At 42.2% G+C, this 16,798-nt stretch overlaps 1 protein-coding gene across 50 annotated transcripts in view; it reads right to left on the minus strand.

Annotated features, from left to right (window-relative positions):
- The window catches only part of DTNA (dystrobrevin alpha), a 221,610-nt gene that overhangs the window by 177,404 nt on the left and 27,408 nt on the right, over window positions 1-16,798 (minus strand). For 17 of the 50 annotated variants that reach the window (XM_086888936.1, XM_086889028.1, XM_086888885.1 and 14 more), the window contains exon 1: window positions 1,522-1,878. The exons of 25 other annotated variants lie outside the window; for them this stretch is intronic. In XM_086888936.1, coding sequence (XP_086745062.1) covers window positions 1,522-1,538 — 17 coding nt within the window. In that variant the 5' untranslated portion in view covers window positions 1,539-1,878. Of the gene's footprint in view, window positions 1-1,521; window positions 1,890-16,798 lie in introns of those variants that run through there. 8 more of the 50 variants (XM_086889053.1, XM_086888749.1, XM_086888842.1 and 5 more) reach the window with 5 other exon arrangements.

Genomic DNA, 16,798 nt, shown 5'->3' on the forward strand with positions numbered 1-16,798 from the left:
CCAGCTATTACAAACTGTAAAAGAACTGGTTTGAATTTCATTCCTCATCCCTATATCCGTTTTACAGTCCAGATTTACCTTAAAAGTTATCTATCTCTTTCTTCTCCATCCCCTACACTTAATCACACAGAAAACACTTCACAGCAGATTTGCTCACCCAAACACAGCCAAATGTTTTGCAAAATTCAGGCAAGCTGACCAATAGGGATGAACTCAATCAAGTGCCAGAAAGATACCAAAACATACCAGAGACACATCATCTTTCCTTGAAACAGAGGAACTGTTTCTATTTCAGTTCACCCACTTTCACATATTTCGCACGACACAGACTGCCACTATATGCATCTCTTCAGCACTGATATCTATAACCAAAAATCTCAGGCGTTTCAGTTATCCGTAGACAGCACCTATTTCCTATGGTTATTACGGGCAGTACTAACACGTCAGGAATTCTGAGTATGTTTGGGTGAACTGACACCAGATCCCAAGTTAGGAGCTCCTCTACTATGAGTGTAAAATACACATGCCCAGAAAAAAATGGTAAAAACAATGCTGGCATTTAGATGACACACACTCAAAACCCAGATTCAGATGAAACTCTCAGACTACAAGTTCTTGCTATATAACAAATATTACATCTGACTTCCAAATCAGTTGCTGTATTTTAGAATCCTTTTGGGTATAGGAACACCACAACCTCACCAGAAATGCTTCAGAAACTGCCTGAAAAAGATATTGATCAAGGAGGCAATGTATCTGCCAGATACTGAAATTACTTCTGATAAATTCTAGAAAGAACACAATAGCCTGAATTTCCTTTTTTACTCACAAATTCACTGTGTAAAATGAGGACTACCAGGGGAAAGCACAGATTTTTAAATTACTGCTAGAAGGACTTTGTTCAAAGAAAATTATAGTCAAAATGTCTGTTGTTTTTTCTTTTTTTTTTTTAAAAACAAACAAACAAAAAAAACCCCACAACCAACCAAAAAAATCAAACTCCCAGTAAAAGCATTATTTGGGAACAAACAAACAAGGTTAAATTTAATTAACCCTGTGCTATGATCAAATTCACCCATGAGGAAATAGTTTGTAAGTGAAACTATGGCCAAACAAGCAAGCAAACATTGATTACATCCTCTCTAACACGGAAAACAACTCACATCTCAACTTTGTAGTAATAAGCAGCATTCCAAACAGCACTTCCCACTAACAAAGAGCAAAGGTATATAACAAAAATAATCTGTCAGGAAAACAGCACTCCAAACTATAATGGCAAAATAAAGCCCAAGGCTCCCTAGGTATGGCAAGAAAAGTCAGCTTGTGAGTTAACACTTCACTGAGGAATAAAGTTCAAATGCTCCATATAGGGAAAACGGGAGACTAAATCACCCCGGGTAAGTAAGCATTACTTAAGTGTCCACCTCATCCTAGAGGAACTGCTAGAGTGCTCTGAAGGCAGCAGGAAAGCCCAGAGGAACCACCCTAGCAAATGCATGCAAAGGCAAGCTTCCTACTTACCCTACTGTATGCACCATGATCTCTTTTGCCACCTTAGTAATTCCCAAGTATCCAGAATGATGTTATTTTTTTAGGGAATATTACAGCTGCTAGAGAAGACAGAGGGAAGCTGACAAGCAGAACTTTGCGAGAAGCCAGGCAGAGAGGGATGAATTTAAACCTTGGCTCGAGATGCTGTGTATTCTGCGTCTATCTTTAACTTCTAAATGATTTGGTTTCACATTCCTCTGAAGTCCTGCTGGCAGATGCCTTCGTGGAGCTTTACCAATCGCAGGCACCCGGCCCCCTCTCCTCCTCTATCCCTCCACCTCCCTCCCTCCCATCCTCCCAAGCTGCCACTCCACCCCCATGTGCCCCATCCCCACCTCTCCTCGCTCGCACACACGCACACACACGGAGGGGCTTGGCAGGCAGGATTTCACGGCCTTCCAGCCTCGGCTGCCCGCCCACGCCTGAGGGAGCCGCCCGCCCGCCGCGCTGCCGGGCACCGGGGCCAGCGGCCCGGCGAGCAGCACCACACGGAGCTTGGGAAATCGGGGCACGTTCCCCCTCAGGCAGGGCCCCAGAGCCCCAGCGCCACCGGCCGAGCCTGAGCGGGCCTTAGCGGGACCCCTGGGGTGCATCTTCCGCAGGGGATCCCGGGCAAAACGAGCTACAGGGCCGGGGCAAGGCAGCATTCACCCACTGCCGGAGCAGGGCTCCCCAGAGGCTCCTATCTGAGACCTTCCAGCACTTCTGACTGCACAGGCAGCTTCATGGAGGAAGGGCATTTTAACAAAACGAACAAACAAACAACAAAAAAAACCCAACCCAAAATAAAATATATCATAAAAAAAGGTTTGTACCCGATATTGACTACAAAGCTCCTAAACTTCCACTCTCAGTCCGTGGCTCCTTATAGTAACAATACATCGCAATGTTGTTTAGACACTTAAGTAACTAGACTACAGATTAATGATAGCATTCTAGGTGACTGAAATGGGGAAAGAACTCCTCCGTGTAACTCAGAAAGTCAGTATCCCTACCTGAGGTTGCTGGTGTTGACACAAATCCCTGACTCTTAAGATCAGCCTTTTGAAGCAGGAGATTTTAATGCTCAAATGCATATTCATTTGAATACCGCTTGCCATCAAGTCTGCCTTATCTCAGACATGGGTGGGAGCAGAACGAGCCGCAAGACTTTATGTAAAATGTATGAATTATTGAACACTTTTCAGTTGCAACAGGAAAAATACCAATTGCCAGTCACACCAATTCAAACGGAATAACCTGGTAAATGTCTCTGGTTTCATAAGAGTCTTCAGCCTTTGTCTGAGCTGCTGCCAAGAGGGGGTTGTAGGGATGCAGCCAAGCAAGCAGCGAGCACAGGTTGGGGCAGATGGGGCAAGGCCAAGCTGTGCCCAGAATCCCTTGGCTGAAAACACGGTTTGAAAATGCTTTGCCAATGCCTAATTTCATGGGGCATTACACTTTTCAGAATGCCGGTGTTGAGAGGCCGGACTGATACTGTGGTGAAAGTGATCAAGCATTTACTTCAGGCTAATGAAGGAAACCGATCAAACTTGGAAAGGCCTCAAGGTGAGGGTAAAAAAATCAGCCAAAGGGCTGTATCATAGTGGATATTAAAAAAGTCTCCACATCTCCTGCCTGCTTGATAACATGCATAAAATAAGTGTGTTTGAGAACACATACATCATACATAGTCTGATAAAAAACAGTAACTCCACAGTAATTTTCATGGACAGTCTGAAAGGAAAAAGCTCCTCTTAACTTGGATTGAGGTCAGGTTTGTGGGTCTGGAAGTGTTGCCAGAAACACAGAAACATTAAATAACAAATCAGCAGACAGCTCCTGAGAAGTTGAAAGATTAATTTTGAATCACTAACATTTGTTACAGTTAGCAAAGCCAGACCCCAGTACGTTCAATACCTGCCTTCCAGAGCACATTAAAAACTCCAGCTAAACATGCCACGGACTTCCTGCCAGACGAGAAAGAAGTCACTTCACTGCTTTTTCTCTGGATTCCTGGTACAACAGATCAGGACATGTGTCTATTATTCAGGTTGAGGAGCTGCAGTGAACTGCAGGAAAGCTGCCTTGTCTGGCACTGCTTTCTGACAGAACCACCTCTAACACTGCTGGCTTATAAATCCCTTAGAGCACAGAAAATCAGAGCCAGAGAATTCCTGTTCAAATGGTGCAACTTCACATAATGCAGTACGTACATCAAGTAATTCTTTTTCCCAATTGTTTGTAAAGATGTCAGCCTTGAATGGCAGATAATCACTAGAAGCAGAGACCAACTGTTAACATTAGGTTTTAAAAAAGCACAAGTGCTTAAGATGCTCAGAGAGACAAAAGAACAAAGAAAAGCCTTTGTGGCTGAGGGCTCCTTTCTAATTAGGGCAACAAGGAAGGAAGAAAGAAGCACCCCGTGGAAGAAGGTGCGATGGACAAATGCGATGATTCAGAAATGAAGTCATGAACAGGAAGGATTAGAACTGAGCTGTTTATAGGACTTCAAACTACCTCTAGAGAGTGCTTAAGTGTTAGGGAAAACAATGGCAGGGAAATCCACGGAAGCACATCCACACTTTTATCTAAGCTTGTGTGTTTCCCTTAGTAGATACAGAGGGAAAAGAGACTTGGCTTTGAATCCTCTCAAAGGCCACTGTTTGCTTCTCATGCTCCCTAAGGAGGTATTTAAAAACCTGAGAGTGTGGGGAGGGGAAGAACTTTGGAAAATGATGCTGGAAGTTACTGGGAAACCTTGGATGTCAACATGGACAGCATGATCCCAATCCCATGAATGAGACAGTCAGAGGTCATATGTCCGAAAACTGTATCACATAAGCCAAAGGAGAAGACAGGTGTCCAGTTTCCTCAGATGAAGAGCTGTGCAGTAACACCAGGGACTAATGCGCAACACAAAGTATACAGCTGCGAGATTTACCACTGCTGTGACAGGGAATACTACTCTCTCAGCAGGGTCTGTTGCTTACAGCCATCATCAAGTGTAACAGATCAGGGACTTCTGTAGTATTAGATTTGAAATATATGAAAACATATTAATAGTAAGTTCTTGTGGAGGAGTGGGAGCTGGAGTTGGAGCTGGCATAGGAGCAGACAAGGGAGTGGCAGAGAAGGGAGAGTAATTTGGTACCAGTGGCAAGTGTAAAGAGGTAACATGTTTGGAGCCATGTGACTTCCTACCCATTCCCAATTTAGCCAAGTACCTAAGAGGCATATCTATCCCTTCATGTTTAGCTATTTTTAATGTGCACAGAATTTGCTCTTTGCCTCCCCTTGTCTGTCAGTGTCTTCAATTCATTAGTCTTGGCAGTCTTAAGATTTGGGCTTACTGAGACAAGTAACATCTTCTACCCTACGGGCTCAATCCTTCTAGGTCTTACTCAAGAGTATTTCTTCCTCTTTGGAATGATCTTGCTAACCTCTGCAGATATTTCAGCACAGGTTTGTTCAAGAGTAAGAGCTCTGGAGTAGGGACTGTAATTGCACTGACAGGCATGCAGTTCCTGCCTGTCACAATGGATTCGGCACTGTTTATTCACTATTACTCAACCTGCACACCCCTCACTGCCCCAGCCGACCTCCAGCCAAGCTTACACAGCTACATACCTACATCAACAGCCCTCTCCAAAATGGTCCAGTGGGTGGCGTTTGGCCAAGTGTCGATCCATGTGCTGCTTCTCTTCTGCCTAACACTTTTTTTTTCCCTTAAAGAGGTGGGGGACAGCTATTGCAGCAGGTGGGGACTGGGCTCTTGGTGGTAGCCCCCAAGCATCCACTCCCTTGCTGCCCTCCCACCATGCAGCCTCCAACACAGCAGGATACATCTTTCCTGAAAGGAAACCCAGGGGATGGACATGGGCTCACCTGGGGCAAAACACTGCCTTGGTCTCCCAGGGTGGAGTCTGACCATTCTGGGCACAATACTCCTACCATTTCCATGAGGCTCACTGGATAATAGCAGGCAGCTCACCCACTGATAATGTTCAGATGGGTTAGCTCTGCTATTTACAAAAAACATGCAAATTGTTTGAGCTCTTGATAAGCATTAATAAAGTAAATGGGGAATGCACTGGTCACTCTGTGACCAGTCTGGCAGCAACAGAGGATTTTCTGTGCTGGCTTTTCTGTTCTTGATTTCTGTGCTTCTGTGATTCAAGCCATAGGGAAAGAAGGGAGATCATTCATGGTCATGAACTGAAGCTTCAGGAACAAATCATATTTTCAGTCATTCCATTTTACTGAATAAAGGAAAAATCTATTATTTACTTTTGAACATGTCTTTCCTTCTGCTATGTCTTGTATTTATACTTCTAATAAGAGTTTTTGGCATGAACTCATGGCTTAAACCAATATTTATCATCATATATAATCATGTCACATGTACAGGAGCCAGGATATAAAGAATTTGGCTTTATTTTTGTAGACAACAATGAAATTTTAAGATTAATTATGAAAAGTTAAGCAACTTTTGAAAAACTCTGTGCCCTTGCCTTTACCAGATTTTCAAGCTCACTTGAAAAATACCAAAGGGGAGAACTAGAACAATTCTAGTTCCATTTATCTTTACACTAAATGCAGGAAGAAGGTTACTCTTTTTGTTATGTACATAAATTGATCAACAAAATTAGGATCTGAGATATAATAAAATGAAGAGCAACTTTTAAAAGCTTTGTAGGCAAATGTATAATTTTACCAGACTGAAAAATATTTTTTCTAAAAAAAAAAACCAAACAAAAAAACTCCAAAAGCAAACAAACAAAAAAACCCCCAAAATCCCAAACAAACAAAACAAAAAAAAAACCACAAAAAAACCCAAAACAAAACAAAACAAAACAAACCCCACCAAAAATAACAAAAAAACCCCAACAGGTTAACCTAAGCCCACAAAGTGCTAAGGCCTGGAAAAGTCTTTCTTGGAACTGGTATTGCTCCTGGATAAATAAAAAGGCTGCTTTCAGACTTTCTAATATCATCTATTATTTGTCCTCTACCTGAAAATGCTGAACTTTCAAGGTTTGAAGTGACAGCTATAGTTCATTTAAGTCACTTGGTGAGCAGTGCACCTAATGAAGATTGTCTTCCTCAGGATTTATGATCCTCTGCTATTTATTGCTTCCAACAACAGTAATCCCTGCTTCCTCTGAACTCTCATGACCACTCCTGCCCCTCAGGACAGGAGAAATGCCCACCTCTGTTTCCAGCTTCATGCAGCCAACCTGCACTGCCATCTTCACAATTATCCTTTTAATTTAATTTCCCCAGGCCTCCATTATTGTTCTTCTAGATACTGCCCTCAGGTATCAGTATTCCCAACTCCCTTCCACTTCCCCTTCTGTATTTTCTCCCTCCCTGTGGGCAAAGCAGCAAGCAGGTTGTGCAGCTGGATTCAGAGCTGTGTGTGCTCAGGCTGAGCAGCCAGCACACACAGGAGCTGCTTTAGGAAGGGAATGTTGCATGTCCTGTTCTTTTTTGGGTTGATACCTTGGATTCCACTTCAGGAGAGTCAAGGGGACTCAGTATAGCTGAGATTTCTTCCTAGGTGTTTAATTTAGCAGAAGGTGTCTAGTAAGTCCAAAATTACTGGCTGAGGCCAAGAATGTGAGACAAACAAACATAGCATGATTGTGTTCCCTTAAAAAGCCAAACTCTGAAAATAAAATAAACAAACAGCCCACATGCCAGCTACAAAGATTCATGACACAGTCTTTGCTCCAGCAGGAGATGCTCTATGTCTTCTCAATGATAAGAACCCTCTGCTGCTTTAAAGGCTTTATGTCTGGTCTAAGCAAGTATACCAAAGGTAGCGAACAGTGCTAATTAACAGAGCTCATTGCAGCCTGTTCTTGAAGAGAAAAAGCGAAATGCTTGTGAAAGTAAAAATCACAACACCAAAACTTGTCACAACATTCACTTGAAAACCAAGTCCTTATTCCTGAAATTATTGTATATTGATATTTTTGTTATGGAAACGGCTCTGTTATCCTGTCTCCCTCCTGCACCTCGGTTTCGTTGCAGTGCTAAAAGTCTGCACTGAAAATGGTTTCCAGTAAGTTATTTTACAAAAATGCCACAAATGTTATCTCTTTATATTTGCCTGGACAGACAACCCCAAGTTTTATGTGGAAATTCAACCATTGTGTGAAGGGTACATGCAGGCAGACATGACTGTGGCTAGAGTGACACACACACTTTTTCCAGAATTGGAAGAGGATAATCTATGAAACAGATTCTCTCTTCAGTTGGGCTAAAGGTAGGAACAATCCCCTTCCATTCATCCCACATCCCACCAAAAAACCCTCCTGTTCTCAAATAAAACTCATTTTGTTTCACCCTCCAGACGAAAAACTTGGAAAAAGAAAGGAAATTACTTTTTTTTTTTTTTTTTTCTCCATAAAGCAAAAAATACACAGCAAGAACACAGAAGGAGGCCTGCAAGTCTCAGAAACTGCTAATGAGAGCTGGAGCATTAATATATAGGCCAACACCACGAATCCCATCAGATCAGTTATGTAAAAGGCAGCAGCGCCTGACTTGCTCTCTGAAATGCATCAGTGCCCTGCAGGGCTGGGGGAGGTGGCCCTGCCACACAGCCTCTCCTTCCCTCTGTGTCCCGGCCCGAGGCAGCACGGATCCCTCGGGCTCGGGGCCCCGCTGCTGTGGGGGTACAGGGACGGAAGAGGAGGGCTGGTCAGCCCGAGGGTCTGCGCTGGGGCGGGAGCACGCAGGGTGAGGCAGCCGGGAGAAGCTTGTCCTACTGCTCCCTCTGCTGTACCCATCCTGTGGAGAAATCCCAAATGCCAGCGCCGAGAGGTGGGGCAAGGCACGGCAGCTTTCAGCGCGGTCTGCAGGTAGCACAGGCTTGGGAAAGAAGAGATGAAGTGGCTGGTGATGAGGCAGAAAGCACCAGCACGCCCAGGAGATGGCACGGCACGGACCTTTGTGCACCCAACGCAGCAAATCTCTCCGGCTCCATACCTGCCAGGGTTTCACTTGTGCCTCCAGAACGGGGCAGGGGAATAAAGCCTCTCCTTGGCACGATCACATCGCTATGGGACACGGATTCACGTCGTGATCCCTGGATCAGCCCCAGAGAAAGGCCCAAGGAAGCTCCCCCTGGCAGGGCAGCGGCCAAGTCCCACATCAGGGAATGCCGGCAGCAACACCTCCCAGCAAAGGGGGAAAACAGCCCACCTCTAGTCACATCACTGCCACGCCACATAGAAACAACAGGGAGCACAGGGGAAAAAGAAAAAAAGCAGAAAGGAAAGAGGAAAAGTGGCTTATGGTAATGAAGTCAATTAATTATGTGGTAATTAACAACCTGATTGTTCTTGAGAATGTTTCTTTCTAACCAAAAACCACCTGAACACAACTGCAGTCAATAATCCCACCCTGTACTCTTCTTTCTGAGGGCTGAGAAGTTGGCAGATACCACCTATGGAAGACATTAGCAGCTGCCATGAAAGCATTTATTTGAACATAGAGAAAACTTGTACCCCAAGGAAAATATAGATTCTCTGATATTCAAACATTACAATGCACTTTCCGAAATCTTCATAGCAATATTTCAGTTATATTTATACTTTCCTCTTGGCACTAATTTATGGAAATCCAAGCTAGAGAAGAAACCATTTCAAAGGAAGAAATGTCTCTCAAGCACTTTCTCTCTGAGAGCATGCACACCATCAGAATAGGGAGGAATGATGAGAAGAATCAGCACCTTCAGGAAAAGTGGACACTTTCCACAGTAAAAGAGGGGATGAAAGGCTGGAGGGCAAGGTTAGGGCTTTTAAAATTCAGCCATACACTCATCTTAAACCTTCTGGACAATCTCAGGAACTTGATACAACTTGTACCAGAAACAAAACAACCCTTTCTAATGGCAATATGAGACTAAAAAAAAAATAATCAGTGAGTTCCATAAAGGCAGTGTTAAACAGAGAGATTGCATTCACTGTTTCTCTCCATGCCCTAAGTATTATTTCCTCCTGTATTATAGAACATCTACCAGATAATGAAAATATGGGAAACCAGACTTTATGTTATAGCATGGTGACAAAATGAATTATATTTAAATGTCAATGGAATATATGAAATAGAGGAAATTTGGAAGAAATCCATTCAGTAATTTTAAAGTTGTGAATAATTAGCACGGCATTTTCAAATGCACTTGGTCAAATTCATGACTTAATTCTGCTCTAAATTCTTTAATTTTAGTTTTTCCACAGCTATATGAGCCATGCAATATTACAGTAGTATTAGAATGCTGCAGCAGTACTGAGTCCTGCTGAAAAATTCCACCCTTAAATGAATGACTTCAGCAAAAGAATGGGGCATGGCAATCTGGGGCAGAATGAAGCCCATTATTTTCAAAGGCAGCACTCCAGATTTTCATAAAGGCAAACAAATGTGGTTTGACCACAGGACTGGCACAATGTAGCTAATTCCAACTTGCCTAAGTTATACGGCAAGAAGAAGCTAGACTGGAGCTGAAAATATAAACTAAACAACTTCCAAGGGAAAACTGAGATATTGAAAAAAAAAATATTGGTAGTAAGCCAGTAATAATTGCAGATTATTTTGGCACTGCCCTGTTAAGTTTCATGATGAATAGCCACAAATATATGAATTGTGAGGCACAAAGACCAAGCACAGGTCTGGTCATAACCTACTCCCTGTCAGATGCCACAAAGCTGCTCCTTTTAATAGTACCTCCTTCCATCTCACTGAATTCGTCATATTTATCCCCAAATAACAAAAATTACAGAGTTTTTTTTTGCTTTGTTCAGAGAAGTGCATGCTTTATCCAAGAGCCTCAGAAATTCCAGTGTAAATTATTTGTACTTCTCGCTACAAAAAGTCTTGCTCCAGGACTTTATGACAACACTGACTACCTGAGGGAAATCAAATTAACAGCAGCTGAGACAGAACTATTAAAGGCATGTTTTCCCCTATGTACAGTAGTCTGCTAGTGTATCCACAGGCACTGAGAGAGAGTGAGGATAAAGCAAGGACATTTCTCTGAACCATCACTATCTTTCACATTACTGTCTATTCTTGTGAGGGAGCTGTGGATGCAGTGATATTGATAGGCACTGGGGTTCCTTGAGCCTCAACTCAAGCATGCAGATTTTACAGACATGCACACCACGAAGACAGTAGCTTCCAAAATAAATCAAGAAGCAAGCTTTTTGGTTAAGACTACAGAGGTAACTGCAAGGTTGTTGCTTGTTCCGACTGTAATGACACAAGGAAGTGATGCACCTAAAGCCTCTCCTCTGCCCTAGTGCTCTCAGGAGGCACCATCCAGCCTCCAGAGAAGAAGGTGGGTTTGGGATGGTACCCAACCTCTTCGTGCACAAGCTGCCAGGGCAAGATGCTCTCAAAGCAGCTGTACTCATGCCCCTGGATTAGCTCCTCCTGCTCAATGAGGGAGATGACATGTCTGCTGCTTCCAGAGACGGGCAAAGACACAGTAGCAAAATGCTCAGAGTGGCAGGGTCCACCTTTGTAACTGGGAATACCACTCTGAAATGCAGGCAGGAAACCACCACACTGTGCCCATGCTGCTCAGGCATTAGCCAAGAGGTCAGTGTGGCAGGACTTGTTAAATACCATGCTAGCAGTGGTAGAGACCTGACCAGGTTTGTTTTGTCAGTTTAGGAATTCACACATTTACTTCCCCCCTCCCACTTCTCATCTGCTTTGTCTGCATAGCCTTCAGTGGTTTTTAAAGTGGGTGTCATGTTTCTAGGTGTTCAGTGCAACTAAAACTTCGAGTACCTTTGACCTCCTAGCACTACTGGGACTAAATATTGAAAACCGTTCAAGTAACATTTTTATTCCATTTAGTGAATGGAAAAAATAACTACGTTGAAAGAAAAATGCACCTTGCTTCAAAAGCCTCTTTAATCAGCCCCAGAATCTGAACCAATGCTGAGCCTAAAGATTTAAATTTGGCTTAATGAAAACTGAATAGACTAAAAAACAATAAAAGAAGTCTCTTTACAAAAGGTATGGATTCGACCCAGCCAGTAAATAATTAAAGCTTCTCTCTGTTCCCTTCCACTTTCTATTTTAAGGCTTTTCATTATATGGGATCAAAGTCAGCTCGAGTTGGAGAGAGTTAGACAAATCCATCACGGAGGCAGAATGAATGTATGATCTCATCCCCTGTGACAGCAGCCCGACGGTACCACCTGTTTGAACTCGGCTCATACCACTTCTGATGACACTGGCAATGTCAAGCAAATAGCTCGAAATTCAAGGAGGGGAGGGATGACAACACTCTCCACCTAAGCAAACAAAAAAACCCACAAAACAAAAAAAAGCAAACAACAAAAAAAGCTGCAAACCTGGCATGAGGAATGCTTACAGGCAGCCAGTGCTGCAAAAAGAACAGCCACAGAAAGGGTTCAGACCCCATGAACATAAATCACTCTGGGCCTCAGAAAAGCAACTGTATGAAGAAAGATTGATTTCTGTTTGGAAGAGTCAAATGAGAGAGCAATGCAAGACAGCTGTATAAAAAGTTATAAATATTAAAAATAAGGGAAATTAAACATCCTTATTTATTTTCTCAAAATGAAAGAAAAAGCATACACTGAAGCCAGAAGAAATAATTAAGAGATATGAAAGGCAAGTTAAACAGGAAAACTGACAGGCAAATTTAAAAGAGATTAAGGAAAATTCTGTTCTACCTTTCGAAACTTAAAATGTAAGTTTACCCTGTGGAGCTGTCTGCAGCATAATATAATTGGGACCAGAAAGGACTATAAAAAAAAATATTCATTAGACTGTTAATGAATACCTGCATGTTCCCATTAGAAAGTGATCTGTTTTAAAAAGAATATAATCCTTAATGAACCTTGCTTTTTTTAAGCAACAGAAGACAAACATTTATACTTCCTGACACAAACAATGATTAAGTGTCAGGGATTAAGACATCACCCTTAAGGGGAATCCCCAAGGATTAAGAAAATCCCCCTCTTGTCACATTATTCCGGAACTGTCAGCCGGCCAGTTCCTGAGCACGTCAGGAACAATGTACTGGCCCAGATCCAACACACCAATGTTTGGTTAACACTAAAGTTCAGTCAAAAGATTTCTGTCTAAAATGCTTGTTCAAGGAAAAAGATGACAGCATTGTGAGTTTACTATAAAGCTTTTTGTTCTAAACCATTTTTTGCTCTGACTGCCAGTAGCTAGAAGCACTTGAAGATGAAGGCAACAAGCATACATCAGCTCTACTTGGTTTGGTGTATAAAACCACTTTGGTCTAGATATGAGTCAAGATACACTATTTCACTTCTTTAAGCTGCTTGATGTGTTCACCACAAGCTTGACTTCAGGTGTGCCCCTGCACCAGGCACATGTGCAGTTCTAGGAGTTGCAGGGTATTCTGGCTGATTAAACCTGCAACAACACAGATATGAGTCAAACTGTAAAATTATTTCAGATATAAAAAAATCTCACTGCTGTGAAATTTATGCCATTTTTTTCTCAGTCTACTAAGATGAAAACAAAGAAGCAGTTTAGCACTTCACTAGCTGAAAGATCTATTTCAAAACATGCTCTAGATTAAGATTGCATGGCAGGACCTTTTCCCAGTGAAAAAAGGCACTCTAGGGACAAGTAGAGGCCCACAACAATAATGTTCTCTTCGGTGACCTCATTAGCATCTGATGTGTAGGAACAGCTTCTTTAAATGTGTGCTTTTCCTGTCTACCTTGAAATGCTCCTTTATCAAACTCATAAAATTACTTTCATTTGGTACAAACCAGATAAATAAACCTATGTTATTCAGGCCTAGCAGCTCTTGAAATGAAGGTGGGGGGAAAAAAAGCCTGTAATAAAAAAAAAAAAAAAAAAAAAATGGAAATGTTTTGATGCTTTATGTGGGAGTTAGCTGTATGCAGAATTGAACTGTATTTTCTTGGTTTAGCTGAACTAAGCTGTACTGACAAGAGCATGCTGAATTAGATCCGGTTGTAACCCGAGGTGAACCTGCAGGGTAAACCTTACGTCACTATATTGCTGCAGTTCGTTCTTTTTTCCATGAGCAAATGTGGCTCACTTCCCTCAGTCTCTGAAATGCCTTATCGTGTGTGCTGGCCATGGGGTAGAAGTCTAAATAGAGCATGTTTGGATTTATTCACCTCAGGCCTCTGGAAATGGAACTGAGCTACTGGGAGAGACTGAAATAAGACTATAAAGGCATGAAGGAGGCAAATGTGAATGTAACAGGGTATTAGAATGCACCCTGTATTTAAAAACATTTACCCACAATTCTGATTCATACTTTTGGGCTTTCTCTCCCAAAGCCATGTAGGGACAACTTGCCTTACCCTGTGGGGTAATTTACCTTAAGAGATGACAATGCCAAGCCTTTCCTGGCTCCAGTAACAAATACTTAATTTCTACAGCACCATCCACACGACTTTGCAGGGTAAGATATAAGGCTCTTCCAAGAGCCTGGCAGCTCCTTAGCACGAAGAACAATGAGGACATACAGTACTTGGCATGAAGATCCCCTCTGCCAAACTTCCATGACCACATCACTGTTTCAGAGACATAACTGAGGAAATAAAACAGTTTTAAGTTCTACCTTACAGGCAGGCTTACAAAACGTGCTCTGTGTTCCACCTTCAGGTATTCTGCTACGCACAGAACTACTCTCTTTGCCAGAGCCAGCTGGAAGCCTCGGTGCCACAAGGTAAGTGGGCACATAACCCTCTGCTCAGAGCCTGATGGCTCCTTTCCTTCCCAGCTTTATCCCTGACTTTCTGTGGCACAGCAGACCACATAGGAGCCCTTCCCAAATTAATCCATATACTTGGAGAAAAAGCAACTCTCTTTGCAGTTGCACTAGACAGGTAACAGACCACTGTCCACAACACAGGCTCTTTACCTACAGCCCCTGGAAGGAGTCCTCTGCCTGCTCAGTTGGAATGGTAGAACACTGTAAAAGGTTTTTCCTTCATTAAATGCTATGGTGCTAAATGTTATTTTCCAACTGTGTATAATTGTTTTTAAAAAGAAATTCAGGTACATGACCTTGATAATGATTTTTCTTCAGTCCATATGCAAGGGAGATGTTCTGGAGACACCATGATTTTGCTTAATAAAAATATAAATCTCCATATAATTTCATCACTTCGGGCCTTGAATAACTGGAAATCCTCCTCCTACAGAATTTGTCATGATTTCCTCTCTTTGAGTTCAATGCAAGAAGTACACAGCTAAATTATGCAGGACTATAAACTTACATAACTGTTTGTGAGACAGAGGAACATAAAATAAAGGAGCTTAAATAGTTAGGAATACAGAGAAGTCCAACATAGAACTGAGGAAAAAACGATTTATCATTTGTTCTTCAGGTAGACAGGTTTACTAGTATTTAATTAGTATAAATAGAAGTAAATCTGAGAATATACTGACATTTCCTTAGACATATGGAAACCGAGAGCTGGCAGAACTAATCATGAAGCAGCTACCTGAACAAACATCAATATGTAGAAAGGTGTATTTACATTAAGAAATCACCCATCTCTTGTCTTAGGTGTATTTACATTAAGAGATAACCCGTCTCTTGCCTTAGTTTCCCCTCTTCAACAGCAGTGCTGTGATGAAGGAAGCACCGAAGGGGATGCACCCACATGGCTCACTGACACCACTTGCACACAATCTTGAGTATCAGGCATCCACAGCAAACACATGTAATTCTTTTCACTGCCTTTCACCAGGAGGTTCATCAGCAGTCTATCCTTTATGCCTTTCGGTAGTTTGCATTCTCCTTTTCTTGGAGCAGAGTCTCACATTACCCAAGCAGATTTCTACTCTCAATACAAGAATCTGGAGGGAAATATAATCCATCAATGCTCTGCCTGGTTTAGTAAATCCCTCTCACACTGTTCATCATTCCCTTTGGCCCTACAATTCGAGCGCTTTGGCTCTCTGCTTGTGGGCCTCTTTAATCCTTTAGCTTTCTATCTGGATGGCTGTGGGCACAATTTGCCAAACCCCTGGTCTCTTTTTCTAGCAGCTGATAAGGATCTTTGCTCTCACTTGTGATCTCTCCTGCCTCTGCTGAAATAGCAAAGAGTCTTTTACAAGGTCATGTATATACGCACCTTATAGTCAGGTGTTCTCTAGCTTACAATGAAAGCCACAGGACAGCAGAAATGCACCTGAAAGGGTTCAGGATGCAAGGTACTGTTGTAAAAATTGTACTCAGATACAACCAGACACGAGGATGAAAAGTGGATTCCTTAGCATGTGACATTTTTTCAGCATACTCCAAGCATGTGCATCTGGAAATTGTTGCTCCTTTTTTTCCTCATGCAGATTACAGTTTGCAGCTCCCTTGCACTCTTCTCCCATTAGGTGTGTGAATGAAGCATAGAAACAATTTGTTTTATCACCTCCATTCTCACAAAAGAATTAAATTAAAAATAGCAGTATGGCATCACTTTTAACAGGGCAGCAAAATAGAACTATAATGGCTGCAGGTTTGCTCCTTCCTTCCTATACTAAATCCTGTAATGGGAGGGAGGTTGCAGCTCTGCTTGGGATCCTTCTACTAGATTCTGCCCTCAGAAAATGTTTTTTGAGAGGAAGGTCACTGTGAAGTGCCAAAACCCATGCCTGTACTCTTGGTCCTCAGGCCATTTTGCTGGAGGAGCTGATGATCTGTGTTTTGCAGTTCCATCTTGCTGGCAGCCCATTTCCATGGTGATGGTCTTCTAGAGAGACCTGCCAGCCAGGCAGGATGGGGTTCCATTTTGTTGAGAAAGCTTCTCAATTTATAGGAGCTTTACTGTGAAACTAATACAGGTTGTTGCTTTTTAATTTTTACTTTCCCAGGGGCAGACAGTGGTACCAATATCCAGTTTGCCCATTCCTTTCCTATCCTACAAGATGTTGCAAGTCTGCACCTCAGGACACTGATATAAATATATAAAAATATAATATATAAAAATATATATAAAATAGCAGGCTTGTACTGCTGACACCCATTTGGTACATTTTTTCAAAACCATTGGGCATGACCACAGGTCCATGGAAAACTGCAAACAATAATCTGAGCTTTAAGAACCTAAGAAACTAAAGATATCTGAATTACGCAAGTAATACTAAGCTAACAAAGCTCTTCAGTTGCTCTCTAAGATACATGACACTCTGCTTACTGTTGGAATTCAAAAAATGCACAAAAATACTCATTGGCATATCTTAAACTGCTGTC

This window comes from Cyanistes caeruleus, chromosome 1 (assembly GCF_971803275.1).
Source record: "Cyanistes caeruleus chromosome 1, bCyaCae1.hap1.1, whole genome shotgun sequence".
Taxonomy (NCBI): Eukaryota; Metazoa; Chordata; class Aves; order Passeriformes; family Paridae; genus Cyanistes; species Cyanistes caeruleus.